At 40.8% G+C, this 24309-nt stretch overlaps 1 protein-coding gene across 3 annotated transcripts in view; it reads right to left on the bottom strand.

Annotated features, from left to right (window-relative positions):
- Positions 1-24072, bottom strand: part of RBM20 (RNA binding motif protein 20) — a 141474-nt gene extending 117402 nt beyond the window's left edge. For 2 of the 3 annotated variants that reach the window (XM_075611845.1, XM_075611846.1), the window contains exon 1: positions 23850-24072. In XM_075611845.1, the coding sequence (XP_075467960.1) occupies positions 23850-23935 (86 nt within the window). In that variant the 5' untranslated portion in view covers positions 23936-24072. Of the gene's footprint in view, positions 1-17940; positions 18164-23849 lie in introns of those variants that run through there. The other variant, XM_075611849.1, reaches the window with a different exon arrangement.
- Positions 24073-24309: the final 237 nt, after the last annotated feature.

Raw genomic sequence — 24309 nt, 5'->3', positions numbered from 1 at the left:
CCTTTTGCTTGCTTCATTCATTGTAACATCGCCGGAAGAAGAGATCAGTGTATCTCGAAAGCTCGCACAAATAAATGCATTTCGTTAGCCACAGAACGGTATCATCTATTTATTTTTTGATTATATATATATAATGTAATGTATATATGTGTGTGTATATGTATATATATATATGACTGCAGTGTGTATTGTGTCTGTGTGTTGGTTGTGATTGAGTGTTGGTTGTGATTGTATGTGTGGGTGGTGATTTAATGCAGCGGTGCACAAACTGAGGGGGGTCGCCCCGGGCGCAAGATTATTTAGGCGGGGCGCGTGCAGCAAAACCTGGCTGCGCAGGCGAAAAAGATGTGCGCGCGCGGCCGAACAGAATAGTGCAGGTGGCGGTCACATAATTCGGAGGTACGGGGGAGGAGCACGCGCGAGCCCTGTGATGTCCAACGCCCCTCCCTCCGGTGTCTGCCCTACAATAACGGTGTCGCCCCTCCCTACGGTGTCTGCTCTCCTCCGCTGGCAACCTGCTTCGCTGCGATCCTCTGCAAGTGTGAGGGTAGGCTGCCACTACATCAATCATACTATGAATGTACAGAAATAATAATAAAAAAAGTGTAAACACTTCCCTGCTCGTGCTTGCAAAATTATGCAGGACACCCTGTGCTCATGCTTGGAGAGTTGGTGATGTCACCGCTCTCAGCGGCAGCGTGGACGCAGCCTAATTTTGCAAGAGCGAGCTGTTGAAGTATGTAAATATTTAAGCTGCGCTTATAGTGCCGGCGACGCGACGTCATCCGAAAACATGCATTGTCGCTGCCGCGTGCGCTTATAGTAAGCGTGACGTGGCAACACGATTTTTTGAAGGCGGCAATATTTGATTTTTCATGGGGCTGTCGCCTCATGTGACAGCCCCTGAACCAATTAATGGCCAGGTCGCCCGCACCGCCGCCGCCGCAAAGCGAAATACAACTTTCGCTAGCGTCGCCGTCGCGGGCACTATATGCACGGCCTTAGACATATTTGTATTTACATTGTATACCGTTTAATAAAGGTTTTTTTTTTGTGATTTTGATTACATCAGGCAGGGGGGGCCCCGAGAAATTTCATGGATAAAAAGGGGGGCTCGGCCTAAAAAGTTTGCTAACCCCTGTTTTAGACCATTGGCTGGAGCTATATAAACCCTTCTATCTCCCTATGATGACATAACTGGTCACAAGACATATGATGGAGTGGCAATCTCTTCTGCACCTTCATCCTTCATCACATGATGGGGAGGGGTAATACAGGATTGACCTCACCAGATTAACCCATTAAGACCGTTAACCCCTTACAATATTTTAGTAGTCCCCAGAACGGGTTTCCCCAGAGCTAACCCGATTGCCAAAAATATTTTTTTTTTTTTACTATTGCCAGTACGGTCAAGGAAAAACAAAGTTGGCTGCAGGGTAACCCCATCAGAAGCTGCAATGTAATCTCACGATCCTGTCACAGCTTTCTATTGCCCGCCAGAGTGAGGTTGATCCCAATAGGCATATTGTTCCATCTGGACAAGAATTCTCAGAAGAGAATTTCCAAATGAAATATTTCAGTAACTGCAGTGGGGTGCTGGGTTCAACTCCAGGGGGCTCCATGTTTCAAATACAGAAAAACAATATAAATACAAACATACTATATATAGAAAACACAGCAGCACGGATTGCTGCTTTAAAGCTGCAGTTCAAGGAATATCCTTCATGTATGTTTTTTTTTTTAATAAATCAGTTCTGTAGTAAGAAAAAATACTTTTAGCATTTTCTGTTTTAAAAAAACAACAACTTTGAAAGACCAATTTTCTTGTATTCTATTTTAACAAGCATGTTTTTTCCTCTAGTAAACATTTACATTCCCCAGATGTCGCCAAACTTCGCCGATCACTAGACGGAGAACGAATTGACTGGCAGCTATGCAGTTCTTTAGGTAAGTAGAGATTGCCCACATGCAAATATTGAAGTAAAAATAAAAAATAAAACACTGGAGCTTGAACTGCAGCTTTAAGAGTATCTATAAAATAAGAGAAATCTATACTCCATGAAAATTATGGCTATTGGATACACACACACACACACACACACACACTTTTTTTAACTCAAATTTTGCAGGACACAACATAAAAAGGGAAAAACAATGGAACATACTTAATATGGTCAGAAGCTGCTTCCCCATTCTGGAGATGAGAAAGTCTATTTAAATCAATGGGATTGGAATGTTTTCCCATATAGGGAAGCAGCTTCACAGTATATTGAACGGACATTAAAGGGCCAATGAGACATCTCTCCTCTTGTATAATATATACACACACACACACACACTCAAATATATCATCATCCCAAGAGTGAAAAAATAAAATGCCAGTGGGCCGGACATATTGTAAGAAGAAATGACCATCGTTAGACAGAGAGGATACTCAACTGAATTCCAAGGGCTATCAGAGGACCAAGATGGGAGGATAAAATCAGACGTGTGGGAGCGACGTGGAGAAGAGAGGCTGTAACCGCAGGACCTGGGAGATAGTTAGGGGGACTTCATCCAGCAGTGGGCAGACACGGGGAGAAAATGATGATAATGTACAGTATTTATATAGATGGATACATATACACACACACACACACACACACATTTATAAATGTACATATTTTGTTCCTTTATTCAAAGTGTTTTCAATATACATTCAAACCTAATTGAGCTATGGGGAGACCCTGAGGAGAATTTCACTCTCACATTCATAAGCTGCAACAGTTTAAAAATAGTCTGTAAAACTCTCTGACTTCACGGCTATTCTTAGCCAAGTGATGAGCTTTCCCTAAAAACACACAGGAGCTCCGGCGTTTATTCAGCAAACTAATCGTGGGTTTTTATAAAAAGAAAATGCCCCAGGCTCTATTAATACCAATGGAGCAGTCAGCAGCGAATTCAAAGGTATTCCTAAGGGAAGGGGCCTGATTTATTTACTCCAAACAGCACTGCCCCACGCGCTCACGGACTCACGCACGCTGCGTATTTTCTTATCAGCCAACTCTAAAAGAACAATGTGATAATGATCTACACCAGAGGGGCTGAACTCGTCCTCAAGGGCCACAAACAGGTCAGGTTTTCAGAATATCCCTGCTTCAGCAAAGATGGTGCAGCCAACGATTGAGCCACCTGTGCTGAAGCAGAGATATCGTGAAAACCTGACCTGTTTGGTGGCCCTTGAGGACTAGAGTTGGCCACCCCCGCCCGTTTTACAGGATGGGAAGTTGGAGTTCTCCGGCTTGCACCCTGCTATTTTTAGCTCCAGGGACGCCCCGGGTTCCCGAGATACTTATTGCTGGAGGGGAATTTAAACCCAGTAACTTCAAGGTAAACAAAATGGCCACCAAATCTCGGGCCTACAGGAAGCCGTGACATCATCGGTTGCTGCTTCCTATTGGACAGCCTTTTAAATCCCCCATTGCAAACCAGGAAGTAATACCGGAAAGTATCTCAGGAATACAGGGGTCCCCAGAGTAGCAAATACTGGGGCCTAAAAGCAGCGATCCAGCCTAAAATCATGTTTGTCACATAAATCCCTTGTATTTCCTCCGAAGACACGGTGTTACTTATTTGACCTTTTTTAATTATTTTTTTCTCATCCTTGCGTCCCGAGGTTACCATGACAATCACCGACGCAAGCCGTGCCGGTTTGCAACGCCTCTCTATTTTCTGAACCTGCGCGCTCCCGGCACTCATTGTGATAGAGGGATGGGTAGCAGGAGCATCTGGAGCGCACCTCAGCCAAAAGAACGCTTATTAACCCTTTGAGTGCCGGATGGGCCGCAGCACCGCCCCACCACCACATCGTGAATGCTGCACGCAGCGATTGCGCGACCGCAGCGTCACGGATTATGGAAACAGACAAGGTTCCATGTGAGGTCTCCCTAGCTAAAAATAAAGTCTGTGACGTAACCCCTGAAGTGCCAGACCCTGATGACATTGTGGCGACCTCTTAGGGCCCCCAAAGGGTTAAGATGCACATGGGCTACAGTGACGTTGGGAAAGGAGTCTGCAAAGTGAACTGGCGGACATTTTGTTTTCCCAGAAACACAGATTTGGACAAACAGGTCGATGGGCAGTAAAACGGAGCATACCTGCAGGAAGGTGGGGGGCTGGGGGTGGGTTGAGCCTGTACTTATTAGTAAACACTAGAAACTAAGTAGGCGGGATTTCCGCTTTAAGAGTTTTGCAATCAGAGAGTTTGACTCTACTCAATAGTGGAAACAAATAATGTGTCCGGTTATACCCACGTGCCAGCGTCACATGGCAAAGTCAGTTTAACCAGCCTCACACTGAGACCCAAAAAGGTTGGAACAGCTGTCTGTGAGTAGGGTCGCTGGCTATGGACTTCTGTAACCCAGGCTGTGCTGACAAGCTGTGTAATACGGCAGTATAAGTTTATGAGGGGGTCCATGTTAAAATGGATAAGCAGTAAAGAGTGACATGACCCAGAATCCCCCGCTGCAGTGGAAGGCTGTATGTTAAGAGGTAATGGGAAAAGGCAGGTTGCAGACTTGTCAGGCGTGAATGTGCTCACACATGGTATTTTTATTTACTCCACTCAATAGGAACGAGGGGTCATTCAAATGTTTACGACCCTGTTAAAAAGTTAAAGATAGAGTGTAGGACCTGTCTGATTGTGATTTACCTTGGCAGGAGACCCGCCTATCTGCCAACTGATTAACAATTTGTCTATAAACCCACCGGTTTGTTTGCAAACAGTCTTACCACAAAAGAGATTAGGTAAAGGATCTTCTGTGCTAGGGGGAGAATGTTAAAAAGCTTGGAGGAGAGTGTAAACTAGGATGGAGGGGGAAGGGGAATGAAACAGATAACGAACTAAATAGAATAGGAAACAAGGGGTTATGGAGGTAGAATGGTGGCAAATGCGAGTTTGACAAGCAGTGAGACACCCATAGTAAATACAGATAATACTAGAAAACTATTAAAGAATAAACCAAGTTGGTGCAGAAAGGAAGGAGCAGATAAGATAATAGTACAGGCTGAAAAAAAACTTAAATGCATGCTTGCTAATGCAAGAAGCCTGACAGATAAAATGGGGAGCTTGAAGTAATAGCTGCAGGGGAGCAGTATGATATCATAGGCATTACTGAAACATGGCGGGATGAAACTCATGACTGGACAGTTAATTTAGAGGGTTATTCCCTTTCTCTGAAGGATCAAACAAATAGAAGGAGAGGTGGAGTATTTGTATATGTTAAACCAGATCGAAAACCTATTATAAGGGATGATGTCTATGAAGGGAATGATGAAAATGTAGAGACTTTGTGCATAGAAATTAGCAGTGGAGGTAAAAGTATAAAGAAAATGTTTGTAGGGAATATGCTATAAACCACCAAATATCTGTGAGATGGAGGAAGCTAAAATATTTTTGCAAAAGGAGAAGGCATCAAAACTGGGTCATGTTTGCATAATGGGGGATTGTAATTATCCAGACAGACTGGGGCAATGAGATTAGCATTTCAAGACCTGGAACATTTGGGTAACAGTGATCATAACATGGTCTCATTTGAAATAAATTATCAAAAAAACAGATTACCTGGGTTCAACAAAGACCTTAAACGTTAGAAAAGCAGATTTTAATAAACTGAGGGCTAATCTACAAGTAATACATTGGGATGATGTTTTTGCAGGGAAAAATGTAGAAGATAAATGGGCAGTCTTTAAAACATTGTTAGAAAATCACACTCATCAGTGTATACCCTTGGGTAATAAGTATAAAAGAAATAAGTCAAAACCAATGTGGTTAAATAAACGAGGACAAGAAGAGGAAGGCGTTTAGATTCTTTAAGTCAGAAGGGACGGAGACATCGTATCAGAATTATAAGCAATGTAACAAAAATTTCAAAAGGGCAATCAAATTTGCAAAAATGGATAATGAAAAAAGGATTGTAATGGAAAGTAAGATCAACCCTAAAAAGTTCTTTAAGTACCTTAATAACAAAAAAATGAGAAAAGAAAATATAGAACCCTTTCAGTGTGAGATGGGCAGGCAGATTATTGGAGATAAGGAAAAAGCAGAGGTATTAAAACAAATTCTTTGCCTCTGTGTTTACCAGGGAAGAATCAATTTCAATAGTAGTGCCACAGGAGGAAGCCACAACCTCCATATTAATGAACAATTGGTTAACTGAGGAAGAAGTTCATAAGCATCTTGAAAAAATGAAAGTAAATAAGGCACCTAGCCCCGATGGTATACATCCAAGAGTTCTCAAGGAGTTAAGTTCAGTAATGGCCAAACCATTACATTTAATATTCAAGGACTCCATTTCCACAGGCTCAGTTCCACAAGATTGGTGTAAAGCAGATGTGGTGCCTATATTTGAAAAGGGAGCTAGATCACAACCATGGAATTACAGACCTGTAAGTCTGGCTTCAATAGAGGGGAAACTACTTGAAGGTTTAATATAGGATAATATTCAGGAATACCTAATGGAAAACAAAGTCATTAGTAATAGTCAGCATGGATTTATGAAGGATAGATCATGCCAAACTAACCTTATTTGTTTCTTTGAGGAGGCAAGTAGGAATTTAGACCAGGGTAATGCAGTTGATGTGGTCTACTTAGATTTTGCAAAGGCATTTGATATGGTCCCACACAAGAGGTTGGTGTACAAAATAAAGCAAATTGGACTCAGTAATAATGTATGCACCTGGATTAAAAACTGGTTGAAGAATAGACAACAGAGGGTTGTCATCAATGGAACTTTTTCAGGTTGAGCTAAAGTCGTGAGTGGAGTACCTCAGGGATCGGTACTGGGACCCCTGCTTTTTAACTTGTTTATTAATGACCTTGAGGTTGGCATCAAGAGCAAAGTCTCCATATTTGCTGATGATACTAAATTGTGTAAGGTAGTAGAATCAGAGCAGGATGTAATTTCTCTCCAGAAGGACTTGGAGAGACTGGAAGCGTAGGCAGGTAAATGGCAGATGAGGTTTAATACAGATAAATGTAAGGTTATGCATTTGGGATGCAAGAATAAACTGGCGACTTACAAATTAAATGGGGATAAATTGGGGGAATCCTTGATGGAGAAGGATTTAGAAGTGCTTGTAGACAGCAGACTTAGCAATAGTGCCCAAAGTCATGCAGTAGCTGCAAAGGCAAACAAGATCTTAACTTGCAAAAAACGGGCAATGGATGGAAGGGAAGTAAACATAATTATGCCCCTTTACAATGCATTAGTTAGACCACACCTTGAATATGGAGTACAATTTTGGGCACCACTCCTTAGAAAATACATTCTGGAACTAGAGAAAGTGCAGAGAAGAGCTACCAAATTAATAAAGGGGATGGACAATCTAACTTATGAGGCTAGCTAAATTAGATTTATTTACATTAGAAAAGAGGCGTCTAACAGGGGATATGATAAATATATACAAATATATTCGGGGACAGTACAAGGAGCTTTCAAATGAACTACAAAAGGACTCATGGGCATCCCTTAAGGCTGAAGTAAAGGAGATTTCACCAGCAACAAAGGAAAGGGTTCTTTACAGTAAGGGCAGTTAAAATGTGGAATTCATTACCCATGGAGACTGTGATGGCAGATACAATAGATTTGTTCAAAAAAACGTTGGACATCTTTTTAGAAAGGAAAGGTATACAGAGATATACCAAATAAGTAAACATGGGAAGGATGTTGATCCAGGAATTAATCCGATTGACAATTCTTGGAGTCGGGAAGGAATTTATTTGAACCCTTATGAGATATCATTGGATGATATGTCACTCGGGTTTGTTGTTTGCCTTCCTCTGGATCAATAAGTAAGTATAGATATAGGATAAAGTATCTGTTGTCTAAATTTAGCATAGGTTGAACTTGCTGGACGTATGTCTTTTTTCAACCTCATCTACTATGTAACTATGTAACTACTGTATGTAAAGCATTTGGTTACAATGGAAAATATTGATTTTATTTTTACAGAATTGGAACGGAGGTATCTTCCAGAGTGGAACTGCGCGGTTTAGCGCCAGATACAGTTTCAGGTGCCAGTGTTTTTCTCACCTTTAGGGAAATCAAAATGGCCGCAGGACAGTAGGAAGCTCCATCATCATTGGGGAGAGCGACGTTGCGTTTTCCTATTGAGCGACCGTTTAAATGCCCAGGAAGTAACACCGGAAACTGAAACGGTAAGTGCCTCAGGAGCCGGGGGATCCCTGCAGCTAAAATAGTGCCGCTCAGCGCCAGATTACTTTCTAAAAAAAAAAAAAGGCATAAATCCTCCATATTTAACCAATTAACTCTATCGATGCCAGGGGCGCCTGAAATACATTGCACTGCAGTGTGTTTCCGGCCGTGAAAGGTTTAAAGATACCACTGTCATCAGCTGTCGCAGCCGCGGAGAAACACAGAATTACAAAATGATCATACAGATGCCGTTCCCTGTATACAGACACCAGGTTAGATAGAGCAGCTTTGCTCACTCGCAGTGTCCAGTATCAGATCTGGCAGGGCCGGCCCTGTGATTCCTGCTGTTTGTGAGAGAGTGGGAAGAGTGATGAGTTCCACTTAGGATACCCCCACATGAAAGCCGGCACTGCAGGGGATGACGGATTGCGTTGATTCCGCGCACGCAGCTCAGCATGGAGAGCGTCCTGCCTATAACTAACTCTCCTGTACAATGAAGTACAGGAAGTGAGACTGTACGCTCTTTGGAGCAGGGTTGAGACGCGCGGATCTGCCGAACTTTCCAAAAAAGTTCTACAAACCCGCAAGAATTTCAATCAATATTTTGGCGCTGGAAGTTCTAGCAAAACGGCCCAAATTGTTCAAAATTCCCTAGTTTGCCTTTTTTTTTTTTAAGTGGCGAAATAGAAGCGGCGACCGCATTTCTAAATCAAAACGAATGGGACTTCACCATACATGCGAGGCCCACCGACTGTGTGTGTAAGCGAACTTGTGGATCGAAGGAAAAGCCACCTACAGTCCTCAAGAGCTACCAACAGGTCAGGTTTTCAGGATATCCCCGATTCAGCACGGGTGGCTCAATCTTAACCCAGTTGAAGACTGCACCCCCTGTGCTGAAGCAGGGATATCCTGAAAACCTGACCTGTTGGTGGCCCTTGAGGACTGGCGTTGGTCACCCCTGCTCTACACCTATTATTGTTAACCTGCTTTACCAGAGGAGCTGAAGGGGTACCGAGACTTTTTGAATGTTACATAGTTAATGGTCTCGTGTCTAAAAAGGACCTGGTTGGTGGTAATTAAAGCTACTTGTTTAATCATTGGTGAATATTAAACGTGAAGCTTGGTGACACATGCAGTGCATTTCCATGTATAATAGCACAGGCCTCCTCCAGAGAGCCGCGTTCTGTCCATCTGCTGCATCTCTGCGTGAATGGAAACAGATGCATTGAATTTCTCATAAAACAGCAATAAAAAAATAACAGAACAAGTCTGTGACCCTGAATTAAAAGGGGCTCCCGTTCTCCTGCGAGCTTTCCTGAAACCTGGATCACTTTACTTTCATTTGATAGCTTTGTAGCCACGTATACTTTCCTCTCACGGCAGCTGTGAGCACGGCAAAGGATTTACTGTATGTGAAGAGTATCAAACGCCCATAACATACTCCAAACAATAATGCATACGTTCACACCAAAAAATAATGACAAATAATACAATTAAATGAAAGGAAAAGTTTGAAAAAAGTTAATTTTGTGCAGACAGACCTCCCGGGTTCTGAATTATCTATGGCCAATTAAATCAAACCAATAAACAGCATATTCTCTGTCTTAAAACAACGTAGAAACAAATAGATACTACGAGGGTATATGTCCGTGTATATTTCTCTATTCACATACATGATGGGTATAAATAGTATTGCTCATTTGTAGTGTTCTGCATCTGATGGGCAAGACCAGATCTCGCGCACGCCGTGCCAGATCTCGCGCACGCCGTGCCAGATCTCGCGCACGCCGTGCCAGATCTCACGCACGCCGTGCCAGATCTCGCACACGCAGTGCCAGATCTCCCGCACGCCGTGCCAGATCTCGCACACGCCGTGCCAGATGTCCCGCAGCTATGGGCCAGATCTCCCGCAGCTTGATAACTTTACTTAGATTTGGTCATGTTACTGGTTGAAGTCTGGATTAGGCTGAGATAATAGTCCGCATGATGGCGCCGTGCGCGGCGTGAACAACAGTCTGATTCCCTATGAGGCCACCCATAGTGTGTGCGACCGCGTCACGTGAGCGGTTCAGCCAATGAGAGCGAACCAGCTTGGTGAAGCGTCCTCCACGCCTCCCCAAATCGCTGGAAGCCGAGTTCACCCATTGCTCGGGAGAGGCGCGCGCGACGCCCCCACTATAATCTCAGCCTTACGCACTTAATAACAGCCCACGTCAGAATACAGTGAGCACCGAGTATCCAGTGGTAAACCTGAGAGTGTGGCGCTGACTCCACAGGAATCTGCCGTATAAAATCAATACTCGGCTTCAGGGGGTCGGCACAGGGCGTGGTTATGTCACGGCCTTTGATCTGAGTGAACCCGTTTTAAATGCCAGTTTCTGCTTTCCTTGTGACCCGGGCAAGTTTATCTTCCTCAGGCACCGAAAAAATGCTACGTGCTGGCAGCGACTCATTGGGGCAGATTAATGATGCTTCGGGTGATGGCGCTGATCCGATGTTACCTGCCATTCAATGGAAGTTAACACTCGATAGAACCGCTAACCCGCGCCGGAGCTTGATGAATCTTCCAAAATGAGTCCGCAAAACTCTATGTACAGTGCAGCATACACTGTAAGCACTATTTGGGGGGGGGGGGGAGGGGGACATTGATCATTTTGCGCGTGTTTCTTAGGCCCGTATTATAGTGTGCGCTCGCGTGTGCCTGTGCGAAAGCGAGTGCACATGACGCACGCTTTTTGTGTGTATGCAGTGAGCGACAGTCTTAGAAGGTACTGTGTGTGTGTGAATATATGTGTGTGTGTGTGTGTGTGTGTGTGAATATGTGTGTGTGTGTGTGTGTGTGTGAATATGCGTGTGTGTATGTGAATGTGCGTGTGTGCGTGTGTGTGTGTGTGTATGTATGTGTGTGAGTGTGAGTGTGTGTGTGTGTGTGTGTGTGAATATGTGTGTGTGTGTGTGTGTGTGAATATGCGTGTGTGTATGTGAATGTGCGTGTGTGTGTGTGTGTGTGTGTGTGTGTGTGTGTGTGTGTGTGTGTGTGTGTGTGTGTGTGTGTGTGTGAATATGTGTGTGTGAATATGTGTGTGTGAATACTGTATGTGTGTGTGAATATGTGTGTGTGAATATGTGTGTGTGTGTATATGTACTTGCGTATGTAAATGTGTTTTTACCCCAGCATGAATGGATGTATTTTATTTATTTTACTTTATTAAACCATTCTAAACACCACACATACACACACACATACATATACACATACACACATACACATACACACACATTACAGCGACGCAAAAACTTTATTTTCCCAATCTTCCCCCCTGTCGGCCAGTTCCACGCTCACTGCCGTGCGCGAGGCCCTATTATAGAAAGGCTGAGTAACCATAGCCAACAATAACTGGTGCCACGGCAAGCACACGCACTATAGAACAGCCCTTAGTGGTTACGTGTTAGACATCTTTGCACTGATTTTGCTCTACTTGCCATAGCAAACAATTTGGGAAGAAACAAAAAGGGAGATTCTGGAGGAAGTTACTTGAATGATGTTAAACATGTTATTATTCTCTGCGTCTCCTGCTCTTTCTGTGGCAATAAAATAACTGGCCCGTCTGAGCCCAACACAGAAAAACTTCTTCCAAATGAATGGAACACGAGCAGCAAGATTTGTCCACGTGGGAACGCAGCCACGGAATAGCAGGGCACGTTTACCAACTCATTCCACGCAGACAAAATAATCAGAAGCTCCGCTCTGTTCTGTTTATTTCACGCTGAGCAGGTAAAACGTGTGTCAAAAGTGCATTTTAATTTGCACACTTACCAGATGTCACCTTATATATATATATATATAAAAAAAAAAAAAACAACAATAATTTTTCACAAAATAACTGTCAATCGAAATACAGCAAATACGCCCCAAATACCGACCTGGCTACGCAAGGCGCTACATCTGTTTGTTGTGTGGGATTTTCCTGAATGTTTTATGTATTTCCTTATTCCCTGCTCTCATTTTTGTGCCCCAGCATTGATAAGCTATAAATGAACCTGTTAAAAAGAAATAGCCGTTTTACCGCCGGCATTTTATTTATGGAAAGTTAGGAACGAAATGTTTAAAACAAAAAAATGCTTCTATATATACTTTCTATTTACTTTCCAAACGCACTGAGCACGTTTTCATAAACATGATCACAGACGGGGAATTATTTCCCGGCTTCATTTACTATATCCGAAAGCCCGACTTTCACTCAGCAAAATGTAATAAAATACCCCAGGACCCGTTGTGTGACGTGACAAAAGGACTCTCTCAACTAAAGCGCTTATTAATGATTTATAAGGCCCAATATATATGTATAGGCGTATAGCGTGTTCTACATATATTAATGCACTGTAATGCTAATGGATCAATGTTCAGGTTACAAAACTAGGAACATTAAAGTTAATCAGTTCAGCAAATATGATTATATTTATATAAGTAGCCTAATATTCCACCTATGATATTTTATTTTAAAAACGACGGGGGGGGGGGGGGGGGGAATACACACACACACACACACACACACACACACACACACACAATTATGAAGGTAGATATATTTATATATACAAACACGTACGCACACACTATATCATTTAACATTTTGTCTTTATTCTTTGCTGTGATATAAAGATTTTTTGTTATACTGGAAATAGAAAAGAAATACAATGTTTTCACAGAACCATATTCTTCAGTAATTTAGGGAGACATATCGGACTAGCGAAAAATATGATGCAGTGAAGGTATAAGAGAGCGAGACCGGGTGTGCGGGCATTAAATCACTTTGGGGCCAGAAGAAGGAACGAAATGTAACCCTTTCAGTGCCAGGCCAGCAACAGGCCCCTCTGCTGGCACAAATGGGTTAACAGCGATAGGCACCCCTGCCCCGCAGTGGGATATCTCTTGCTGCCCTCTCTGGTGCTGGGCAGGGGGGTTGGGGGGTATTATTACTCTTAGTTTCTGTACAAGTGAAAGCATTAGAAACAAAAAGTAATTTTTTATATTTCAACCCTTTGAGTGCCCCGCGACATTATGGGGTCTGACACTACATAGGTTACGTTATACCCACAGAGTGTTTTTGTTTCAGCTTAGATCGCACTCTGTGTTCCCGCGGAGCGTAGGGCGTGATCTGCAGGGGAACGTTCCGGGGTTAAGGGCCTCCGTGGTCACGTGACCTACTTCCCCGAACGTGCGCGTTAAGCGAACGTTTGACTTTTCTCATTGCGGTGAATGTATCATGTAAGATATCCGTGTGGGCTCTTAAAATGGCCGGCGCGGTACATTTTCAATGCACTGCTTATTGAAGGCACGACCACCGCAGTCCAATTGGCTTACTGAGAAAGATTACAGCCTCCTTAAAAACAGCCTAACTTATTTATACCTGGAATAATAAATATCTACTGCTTCTTGTCAGGAACACGGGATTCAAACATATCAGCTACCTATGTATGTTTATCTGTTTGAGCGTAATTACTTTGCAAATAAAAAGAACAGCATTAAGCTAACAATTTTGATTACTGACAGAGTCTTATTACATAAAGACATTAGTTATATGCTGTAAAAACCTGCAAAGCTTTTGTTTAACAGGGAAATGTTAAAAGTATAAAAATATTTTTCAAATATTGTCCGTTTTTTTTGTTGTTTTTTTTTTTTTTTTTTTAAGTATCAATCAGCCTTATTTAACCTACAAAACACACAATTGTCCTTAGTTCACCCGTGTCCTAGACAGGACTGCATCAAACTTATCCATGATCGTTCCAGCATTATATCCTAGTTACCCTCTAAATTAAATGTATATTAATAATATATCCTGCAGTATTTAGATGGAGTTAGGCTTTTGGATGTAGGTTATTATAATCTAGTTGCAAAAATGAGACAGTGATTTTATCTGCACCAGCAGAATATATTTATTTTTCAGGAGCAGAGCGGTCTTCCTCAGATCGGGCATTACTGGGCTACACATTATTTGGGACTTAAAGCTGCAGTTCAGTCTTTTTTTTTTTTACTTCAATAGTTTCATGTGGGCAATCTCTAATTACCTAAAGAACTGTATAGCTGCAGGTCAATTCGTTCTCCATGTATTGATAGGTCAAAATTTGGTGACATAATTAGTGAAGGGATCTGTTTATATTCTGCTTGTCTGTCAGTGAAAGCTCATCAATATTCATGAGCAATCCTGCATTGACATGTGCTAGAGGGAGGGCAGGGCTGACAAAGGGGTGTGTCAGAGCTTGTGACAGGACATGAAGGGGCAGTGCCTTAGCAAATGGTTGTTAAAATAGAATACAAGAAAATTGGTCTTTCAAAGTTGTTTTTTTTAAAACAGAAAATGTTAAAAGTATTTTTTCTTACTACAGAACTGATTTATTAAAAAAAACACACATGCAGGATATTGACTGAACTGCAGCTTTAAATCTGAACATCTACTGTATAAGATGTATCCTAAACTACAAGATAACGCATTACACTGCCAAATCCCTTCCAAACAGGACTAGAACTTTAAAGCTTGTGCTGTGTATGTATATGTGTAAATGTGTATAAATGTGTATGTGTGAAAATGTGCATGCGTGTAAATGTGCATGCGTGTAAATGTGTATATGTATAACTATCCATGTACATAGACCTTTACAGCACTAGTACGCAAGACATCATAATAGGAAGAAGCGCTTCAGACATAAATTGACATTAGGAAAAGGAGTCCCTGCCCCAAAGAGCTTACAACCTAAGTAATATCTAATAATGAACTACTGAGTGAGTGTGATCATAACTCTTCCATTCATCCACGTTATATCTAGTATTTAGATAATAGACAAAGCAATAATAACGAAGCCCCGAATAAATGCAGTTATTGACCCCGACACCTGATCTAATGGCTTAATCCCCTCCAAACACTGGGCAGAATGGCTTTCCTGCTGGGTACTGCTAGGGATTAGGAGGACAAATTATGGACTATTTAGGGCTCTGCACCAAATGTAAGAAACAAAAAGGTACAGGAACACCAATCCTGCAGTTACTGGGACTGTAAAGCAGTTTGTGGGAGGAGGAGGGGGACACATTTCTTGTATTGTCCTTTAAACCCATCCTGCACCAGCGTGATCAACAGTAAATTGGTAACCAAAACATCTCTGGCAGTGAAAGGGTGTGCGTGAAAAACGATGCTTTAGGTGAACCCAATTACTGCTAAAGCAATTAAGAGGTTAACTAATGGGGTCAAGGAATGTACCCCTGGCTAAGCAATTTGTGTAAGGAAACCCACAGTGGAGAAGTCCCTGTAACGATTTTAACTGGCTACACGCGTGACAAATGCCTTTTTCTAACCGACGCGCTGGACACGACTAAACTCCCAGCAAAGCTGTAGATAAACAAATCGGCGATTAATTTGAACTACAAAGACTGCAAATTTCAAGTTGGTTTTGTGAGAAAACAAATGCAGCGAAAGAATTGGCTCTTTTATAAGAAATGGATATCCAGTTGTACCCCGCACATGCGAAAGCTCTCACGCAACAGCATGTCAATTGCAGTCGTTTTTGCTTTTCTCAACCAGAAAGATCAGTTCTAAAATAGAAATCCCCAAATCTACAGTTTCACAATATCTGAAACATTGGTATAGTATTTCTTAACCCTTTGCTGCCAGATAGGTTAGAAAGTGGCTGGGATGAGCCAGGTAACATTACAGGCAGAGCACAGGGTCGTGCCATGGCTGGCTACATCCCCGTGTTCTCAGACCTATTATTTCATCCGGAAACCCCCTTTTATATAATGCACCCCAAAAGGTTTGTCAATAGTTAATGCCCTTAGCAACCATATAAACCGTTTGGAAACAGAAATGTAATTATTAGTAAAGCACGCATTGACAATAGCAATAGTATTATCATTATCATTGTGGCTGGAAATGTAACTGTATCTTTCTATATTAATGTAAATATTAATCAAAATCACTTCATGATTTGTTTTCTCCTGGGTGACAAGGGATCCCGTTTGCGAGACATCGCTACAGAGTAACATACAGCGAGCTACGTTCCTCCCCTGATATACAGCTTTCCAATATGCATTTCACAATCCAACACATTCTGCAGCTATTTGTTTGATGCAATTCTGAGATCTCATCCAAATAAGGTTTTTTTTAGACGATTTGTGTACGTCATATTTTGTTTGAAGATTTTCAAATAGTATTTATTTATTATTATTATTATATATATTTTTTTTTTAATCGAATATTGTTAGTGTTTAGCGTTAAAATTATTATATTTTCTTGGGTTTTCTTAAGATTCCCACATCCCCCTCCACCCCCCCAAAGGGGGGAGAAGAGCAAAAAAAATTTAAATATATTTTCTAACCGTATTGTAAGAAATCAGAAGCCGTCTCCGAAACATAGAATGTGACAAAGATAAGAACCACATGGCCCAACTACCCTGCCCATTCTCCGATTATCTGCTGGAAAACCTCAGACCCTGTTTGATCTCCGGCTTTCTTGAGTATTTAATATTTAGCTGTAGGTCCCAAGCGGGTTTAAAAAAAAAAAAAAGGGGGGGGGGGGGGGAAGAGGGAGATTTATTAACTACTTTCAACTTTGATTCAAGCGACTACTGGAAATTAACCTCTTACTTGCTGAAGGGTTTACGCTAAAGATAAACAAAGCAGCACCTAATTATTGTTAGCGCTCTGGGTCTTCATTTGCGCCTTTTAAATGTTGGAATTTGGGGTGTGTTTATTTTGTATACATTAAAACTGGGAGGAAATCGGGTAAAATAAAAGTAATGAATCGGGAAAATAATTATACATATTTTACCTTTTTATCTTCACGGCGCGTCGCACATAACCAAAACCTGAAGCAGCAAAATAGTCGTCGGTATCTTCTCGTGTTGTATGTTAGTTACACGTTAGCAGTGACATGAACTTTGCCATTCTGTGCAGTGAGTTTGACACTTTTTTACTACAGGAAATTGTTTAAATAGGAGGGCATTCACAACAATCACATTTTTTTTATGTTAAACAACAGATAAAAATGTAATAACTTTAATTTTTTTTTTTTTTAAAGTACTGTAATTGTTTTTTTGTAAAAATCTGCAAATGGTGAAAACGCGGAACACTATCTTGTTTTCCTTTTTAATCCTTTTTTTATAGAGCTGGTCTCGAAATGTGTTAAAAACCTGTTACATGAGATACACGGTGTGCAATCTATTCACAAATCATGCACAGAAAAGGGCAAAACAAATTAGTAACACGAGATGGGTTAAATTGGGAGTTTGACCCCAATAAAATGGTTACTAGAATTAAGTGCGTGCAGGTTAAATACACGGAAGAACTGTGGGGCGCTAGGAGGATAACGGAACAGAATGTTCTATGTGAACAAGCGCTAGATTTTACGGTCGGCTCAAAATGCCTAATGTCGGTTATTTATGCTGCAAAACTGGGCCAACAACACTGCAACAAATATTCTTACCAATGCCATTGGGGTAATGGCTCACCCCCCAACTGCCACCACCCCAGATAAACCTTACAAATATACGTGCGGTTTGTGTCAAAGGAACAAGACACTTGCTGGCCAAAAGGTAGAGACATTTGTTTGGAGGGGGAAACGTCCCTTCTCCTTCACACAGCACAAAGTCACTTTGTCCGCATTAAAATATTCCGCATGGTGCAAATCTGGCCAACTTGTGAAAATCCACCAATCAGGTTCTGAGTTTAACTAAGGAGCGGGATATTGGAACTTACCGTCACGTGTCAACATTCCCCCCCTCGAAAGTCCAGGATTAATTGATTTTGCCAATGTGACAAATCTCTAATAAATACCTTATCGGCTCTATCTAGAAGTGGGGAGTATTGCCAATATCAAGAGATACAAATGAAAAATAACAGAGCTTCATTAATAGATCTCCCTGTGTCACTGATGGGTCTATGTATTGTCCCCGAAATATTAGCGCAGAGTTTTTACTTTGTCACAAATGGCGCTGGAATAAATCTGTGACGACCGGCAGCACCTCTGTATAATTCTTCTGCGAGCCATTCCCTTGTCTGTCTGTGCTGGTCTGTGACCATATCAGGAATTTATGTTAGCGCAGGGTTTCAGATGGTACGTACAGTATTAAGAGATTGTGTGTCTTGTGTTACTTTTGGTTTAGGTTGTATGCCTCGTTTATAGTTGGCACAGGAAGTGGTTTTCTCCGTCTTGCGCACAATTACTGTGCAAAAGAAGCACACAATTCTACAAGATTTGAAATATTCTTCATAGATATGGTGCAAATCACACAAAGAAAAATGATACCTTTTTAGACACAACTGCTTCAGCCCAGACTTACTTCTTCATACAGAAAATACAACACCCCCAAACACCCCCCCACCCCCCCCCCCCATACAACCGGTTTGAATTTTCAACCAAACGGAGAGCTTATACAGTATAAGCTTATACAGTATAAGCTCACCTGTTAAGAAATGCATCGGCAGACAGGTTTTATTGACGTGAAGTAAAAGAATTATAGATAATAAATCGTGAATGAGGAATTATAATATCCTTCAGCCTCAATACAAACGCCAAACAATTAAACCTGAAGGGAAAAGATTTATGGTGCGAGTAAGATCTGGCTTTTCTTAGTAAGACTTCGTTAAGGTGGAATATTTCCAGGGCCGGATACTCCTTGACGAATCTGTCTGCCCCTACATTTGAAGCAAACTTTTTCAATAATGCCTTAACTTCTTCACTGCCAGAGAGGCCTGAAAAGCAATGAGTTGCACATCTCGCTGGCAGCTTAGGGGTTACATTTGTCCTTTATCACCAGAACATATTCAATTACAATCATGTTGATTACAGCCATGAAACGTACTACATTTTTGTAACACCTCACATTTGCATCAAATCTGCTGATCAACCGTTATTTCCCATCACTGTATGTTATTTCATTTATTATGCTTTAGTCCCATGAAAAATGTTTGTGTTTTTTAAACTAGATACACTGTAACTCCCATTACTAACACAAGTACGCAGACGTAATTCGGAAGATAAAAGTGCTCTAAATAGAGGTGCAAGCATTGTAAGAAAAGGTTCTCTCCTGAAGAACTTACAGTCTGAGCAGACAATATGAGTGTGTGGTCACAACCAAACACATTTACATACAGCATAGAGAGAGAGAGAGAACCAAGTAAATTACAGTAATTATAAGCACTTTAAAGACAGTTTCCCCTTAAAAACAAAATCTAAGTTAAAAATTATATCCCGTTAAAGTTAAGTCTTGTCACAAAGGAAGTGCAGAACCACTCTGAAGAGGAAGCAGAGGTCGGACTTTGAAGAGATGATATAGATATATAGTAGAAATAGCCGAGTTAGTCCAGTGGCGATAGTGCAGTGTAAATGAGTACTTCAGTATTAGGGTATACCTTTTTTATTTGGACTAACAATTGATATGACACTTTCAAGAGTTCTCTCTTCCTCAGGTCAGCAATACTTATTTACAGAGATCCCAGGAGTTTAACCCAGATGTTAAAAAAAAAAAACCCACATACATATACATCTAATAACTTAGATTGTAAGCTCTTCGGGGCAGGGACTCCTTTTCTTATTATAACATTCAAGTCTGAAGCCCTCATTCCCACTATGTGTTATATTATTATGTCACATGTAGTATTACTGCTGTGAAGCACGCAAGAGAGAATATACATATATATATACATATATACATATATACATACACACACACACACACACACACACACACACACACACACATATATATATATACAAAGCTATGCAAGATTCAAACACTACATTTATATTTTTCAATTATACACCAATAACGTCAGAGTATAATTAATTATTTGTCATTAATGGTGGTTTACCATTAAGTGCACAATTAGGAAGAGAGCTATATGTGACGTGTAAACATTAAAGCCGTGTTGTACTGCTGGACATTCTATCACAGGCGCAGCATTCAAAGGTGCTAAAAGCAAAGCCATTTCCGTAATGTCCGCCGTAAAAGCTCTCCGGCTTTTAAAATGCTATAAAAATGTCAGTCCTAATTTTCATTGGCTATTGAATCTAAATGCAAGTGTTCCCTGGTATTAGTTTTTATTTTATTTTTTTAAATAAATTAAGAAAAAATATTTTACACTTAAATAAAAAAAAGTTTTATTTAAAAATATATATCTGTTACATATAATTTTCAACTTCAGATGAATTTAAATTCAAAATAAATATACATGGTTTTACTGCAACTCTGAAAAGGTGTACCATTTCAATAACGCCACCAAATGATTACAAAATCAATTGCTGGACATGTGGTGTGCTTGTAAATTACAGAAACAAAGCAACACTATTTCATCTAAAGAACATAGCATGCTAAAAACTAATGTAGTAAATGTAATGTTATATACAACAGACCATCTAGTAAGAAAGGGGATTACAAATAAAATATAACAAAAAATCACAGCTGACTGCAAATAATTGTAGAACTTTCTAACTGAACCGACATCTCACATAACAATATAAAGCTTTATTCCAAGGTGCAGCTAATTGTTTGTTAAACAAGCACTACAATAAGAAGTTGACATGTGACATATCTATCTGGTCCTGTAAAAGCAAATGTAAAAATTATCTGTAAGTATCCCTGCTAATTAACGGCCAAAAGTCCTAATTACCATTCAAACATGGCAGCAGATATTAAGTTATGTAAGCATAGTGTCAAAATAACACGATCACATTTCACAGCCAAAGGAGGGCATGTTCAAAATTTTACATGTTATAATATTAGAACAGTCATAAACACATACATCATTTTACCTGCAATACTGGCGGGAAACATGTCACTTTATTCCCTATATAGCAACAACTGTAATCTATTCCTAAAGTTACCCGACATCCACATGATTTCTTTATTAATAATAACATTATAACATACTCTAAGGGCACGCAGAAAAGCTGGAGGATTTTATCAATTGTTTGTGCTTCTACAAAAACAAGTCAATAACCTATTACTGACTTTCACTGTAATAAAAGAATGTTTTCATTCCAACGTCATCAACACGGAGGTGTTTTTTTGGATGTTTTCAATGTGTTTGGAGAGAGAGAAACAAACATGTGTTGTAGAATGTGTAAAAGACATAAATATATGTTAGTTAGTATAAGTTGGGCAGATGGATAGAAAGCAGAACTTAAATTTATAGAGTAAACTAGGTGTTCATCAACTCCCTAAATTCATACAGTTTAAATACATTACATTAATATAAAGAAATTAGAAGTAGGGTGCCATATTTATATTTCTAATGAACAAGTATATTATAATATGTATATATATTTATACACACAGATTTTTGAAGGCATACTTTTGGAATGTTACTCCATGTTTTATTATAGAATTTAGATTTTTACATGTAATATATACACTAAGATACATCAGTTAGATATATATGTTTAATACACACACACACAAATAATCACAGGTATACTAGTAACATTTTTACATTAATTGGTACATTGTTTATGTATATATTTAAAAAAAATAAAAGGCAAACATATATCCTATGTTTTCCAACTTATGTACCAAAGCTGCGTATATTTGTTTTGATAAATAAATTTAGTTTGCATTGTGTTAACAGTTGAGTTACACTTACTTGCATATTATAAAAATACACAACATTTTAGAAATGCTATTATTTACATAGAATCGCTGTGCACTAAATAGGATTTATATTCCGTTTTTCGCTCTTTGGCTATATGGGAGTAGTGTATTTTGCTAGATAATTATTCTAAGCACTTGAACTTCATTAAACAAATACAGATTTGGCCCATAAAGAGAACATAATATTAGGTAAAGCAAAACAGCAGAACATCGCATCACATTACTATCCACCTTTCACTCTGACAAATATCTGGAACTGAACTCTACGGTAACAAAGCCATATTTTCTCGTAGCATCTACTTTTTGGGGTTGAAGAACAGAAAATCCAGGATTCTCACTACGTTGAAATAGAGAAGTCCTCCTGCTCTGTATGTGAACGTATTACTCCGCAAGTAACCTCGCGAATAAATCACAATAACTCTTGTTCTTGAAATTATATCACATCCATGTATTTGTCATTAAAACGGGTGCGCTCCAGTTTTGATTCTCATTATCCAGCCAGCGCACAGTACAAATCTGATGGATTTTCTTTCACATTAATCAGATAAGGTGCAGAAGCAGAGGCAGTTTGAACCCACTGTTTGTGGAGGATCATTCCTGAAATATATCTATATATGCACCTTAACCGTGAATGGATATCTTCAGTATAAACGCGGAATTGTACGTCTATGTGCATTAGAAATGCATATAGACATACACTTAGATTGTAAGCTCTTCAGGGCAGGGACTCCTTTTCCTATTTTTACCTTTATGTATGAAGCACTTCTTCCTATTATGTCACGTGTGTTACTGCTGCCAAGTGCTACATACATGCCTTGCGCTATATAAAGATATACATACAATGTCATATGTGTATCTGTGTGCTACATGCTGCGTTATACTGTATGTATATCTGCTGTGTAGTAAATATAAATATACATAACTGCTGGGATACACTGGAAAGTGAATACGTTTTCTGTATTTACAAACTAGATTCTGAGCCTGCACAGGACCTCTTCCAGCTGCTCTGACACTGACTTCCCAAAGTCAAAGTTCCCTCTCCAAACTTGGCCTTCCCTCTTCACCCCATCCCCGCCCCAGGCCTGTCCTTCCCTCTCCCCCCACTCATCAGTGGGGATAAAATAGGATGTCCCAGCACTAATAATAAGAATATCATTATTACAGAGATAGCTTCTAATTGAGCAGTCAAAAAGAAAACTCAGTATACAGCCATAACAGCAAGCCTTCCCAGCAAACATATCACACAATAATAATAATAATAATAATAATAATAATAATAATATCAGCTTTAAATCTCTGCTCTATATTTTATTCCAATACTGTATGGGCAGGAGACAAGTTTAACCCTTCCAGGGAATGTGTAGGGTAAAGGAATACATTTGCAGTTCTGTAGCGCCCTATATCACTGCCCACAAGGCACCCTGTCCCTGGGAGCTGGGTCACACACTGAGAACACCCCAAAATGTACCCGTCTCCCCCAGGTCTGTGATAGTCAAACAGATCTCTGTATAATAAGTGTCCCTCCAAATCCACGGGGTCCGAGTCTGAGGGCACTTTAGGGTGTAGGGTACCACTCATTATTATTATTACAGTATTATTATTATTATTATTATTATTATTATTATTATTATTATTATTATATACAATCCACTTCCTCTGAAGGAGCCGCTGATTTATGACAGGGACACACTGGGAACCCTTTCTATTTTATAGCAATATATATATATATATAGCAATATATATATATATATGTATATATAAATAATAGTATGAATATTGCTTACACGTTTCCTAAGTGACCCTGAGAGCATTGCCCCAAATTACCCCGGCAGTGACAGGGTTAATCACAACTTCCACTGACCATTTCAATACCCCCATGCCCCCTGCCCTCCTCCATGGAAATACCCCCGTGTGTTGGTGCTGGTGACATACAAACCCTGCCCCCTCATACCCCCAAGACCCTCAGTGCTGTGCCCCTCCCCGGGCAGTGCCACGTGTGTTTGCCCCAGCTCTTACTTTTGCCCCATCTGGGGTCGGGGGGCTCCTCCGGGTTGCTCCGGGTTTCGGTGGTCCCGGGCCTGACTCATGGCAGCCAGAAGCATTCAGTAGTAGATCCACCGGCGGCTGCAGCTCCGATCCACTCCACGGCTGGGAGAGGGAGGGAGAGGCAGGGAGAGGGAGGGAGAGGCAGGGCTGTCACAACAAACACAGCGGGGACACTGGGACACCTGCCCCCCTACTAACCACTCCTACCCCTCACACTGCAGGACCTGCCCCCCTTACTAACCCCTCCTACCTCACACACTGCAGGACCTGCCCCCTACTAACCCCTCCTACCCCTCACACTGCATGACCTGCCCCCCTACTAACCCCTCCTACCCCTACTGCAGGACCTGCCCCCCCTACTAAACCCTTCCACCTCTCACACTGCAGGACTTGCCCCCTTCTACAGCAGGACCTGCCCCCCCCCCCTTAC

The sequence above is a fragment of the Ascaphus truei genome, chromosome 8 (assembly GCF_040206685.1).
Source record: "Ascaphus truei isolate aAscTru1 chromosome 8, aAscTru1.hap1, whole genome shotgun sequence".
NCBI classification, from domain to species: Eukaryota; Metazoa; Chordata; class Amphibia; order Anura; family Ascaphidae; genus Ascaphus; species Ascaphus truei.
The sequence above is the reverse complement of the archived record's forward strand: the minus strand, read 5'-3'. Positions and strand labels throughout refer to the sequence as shown.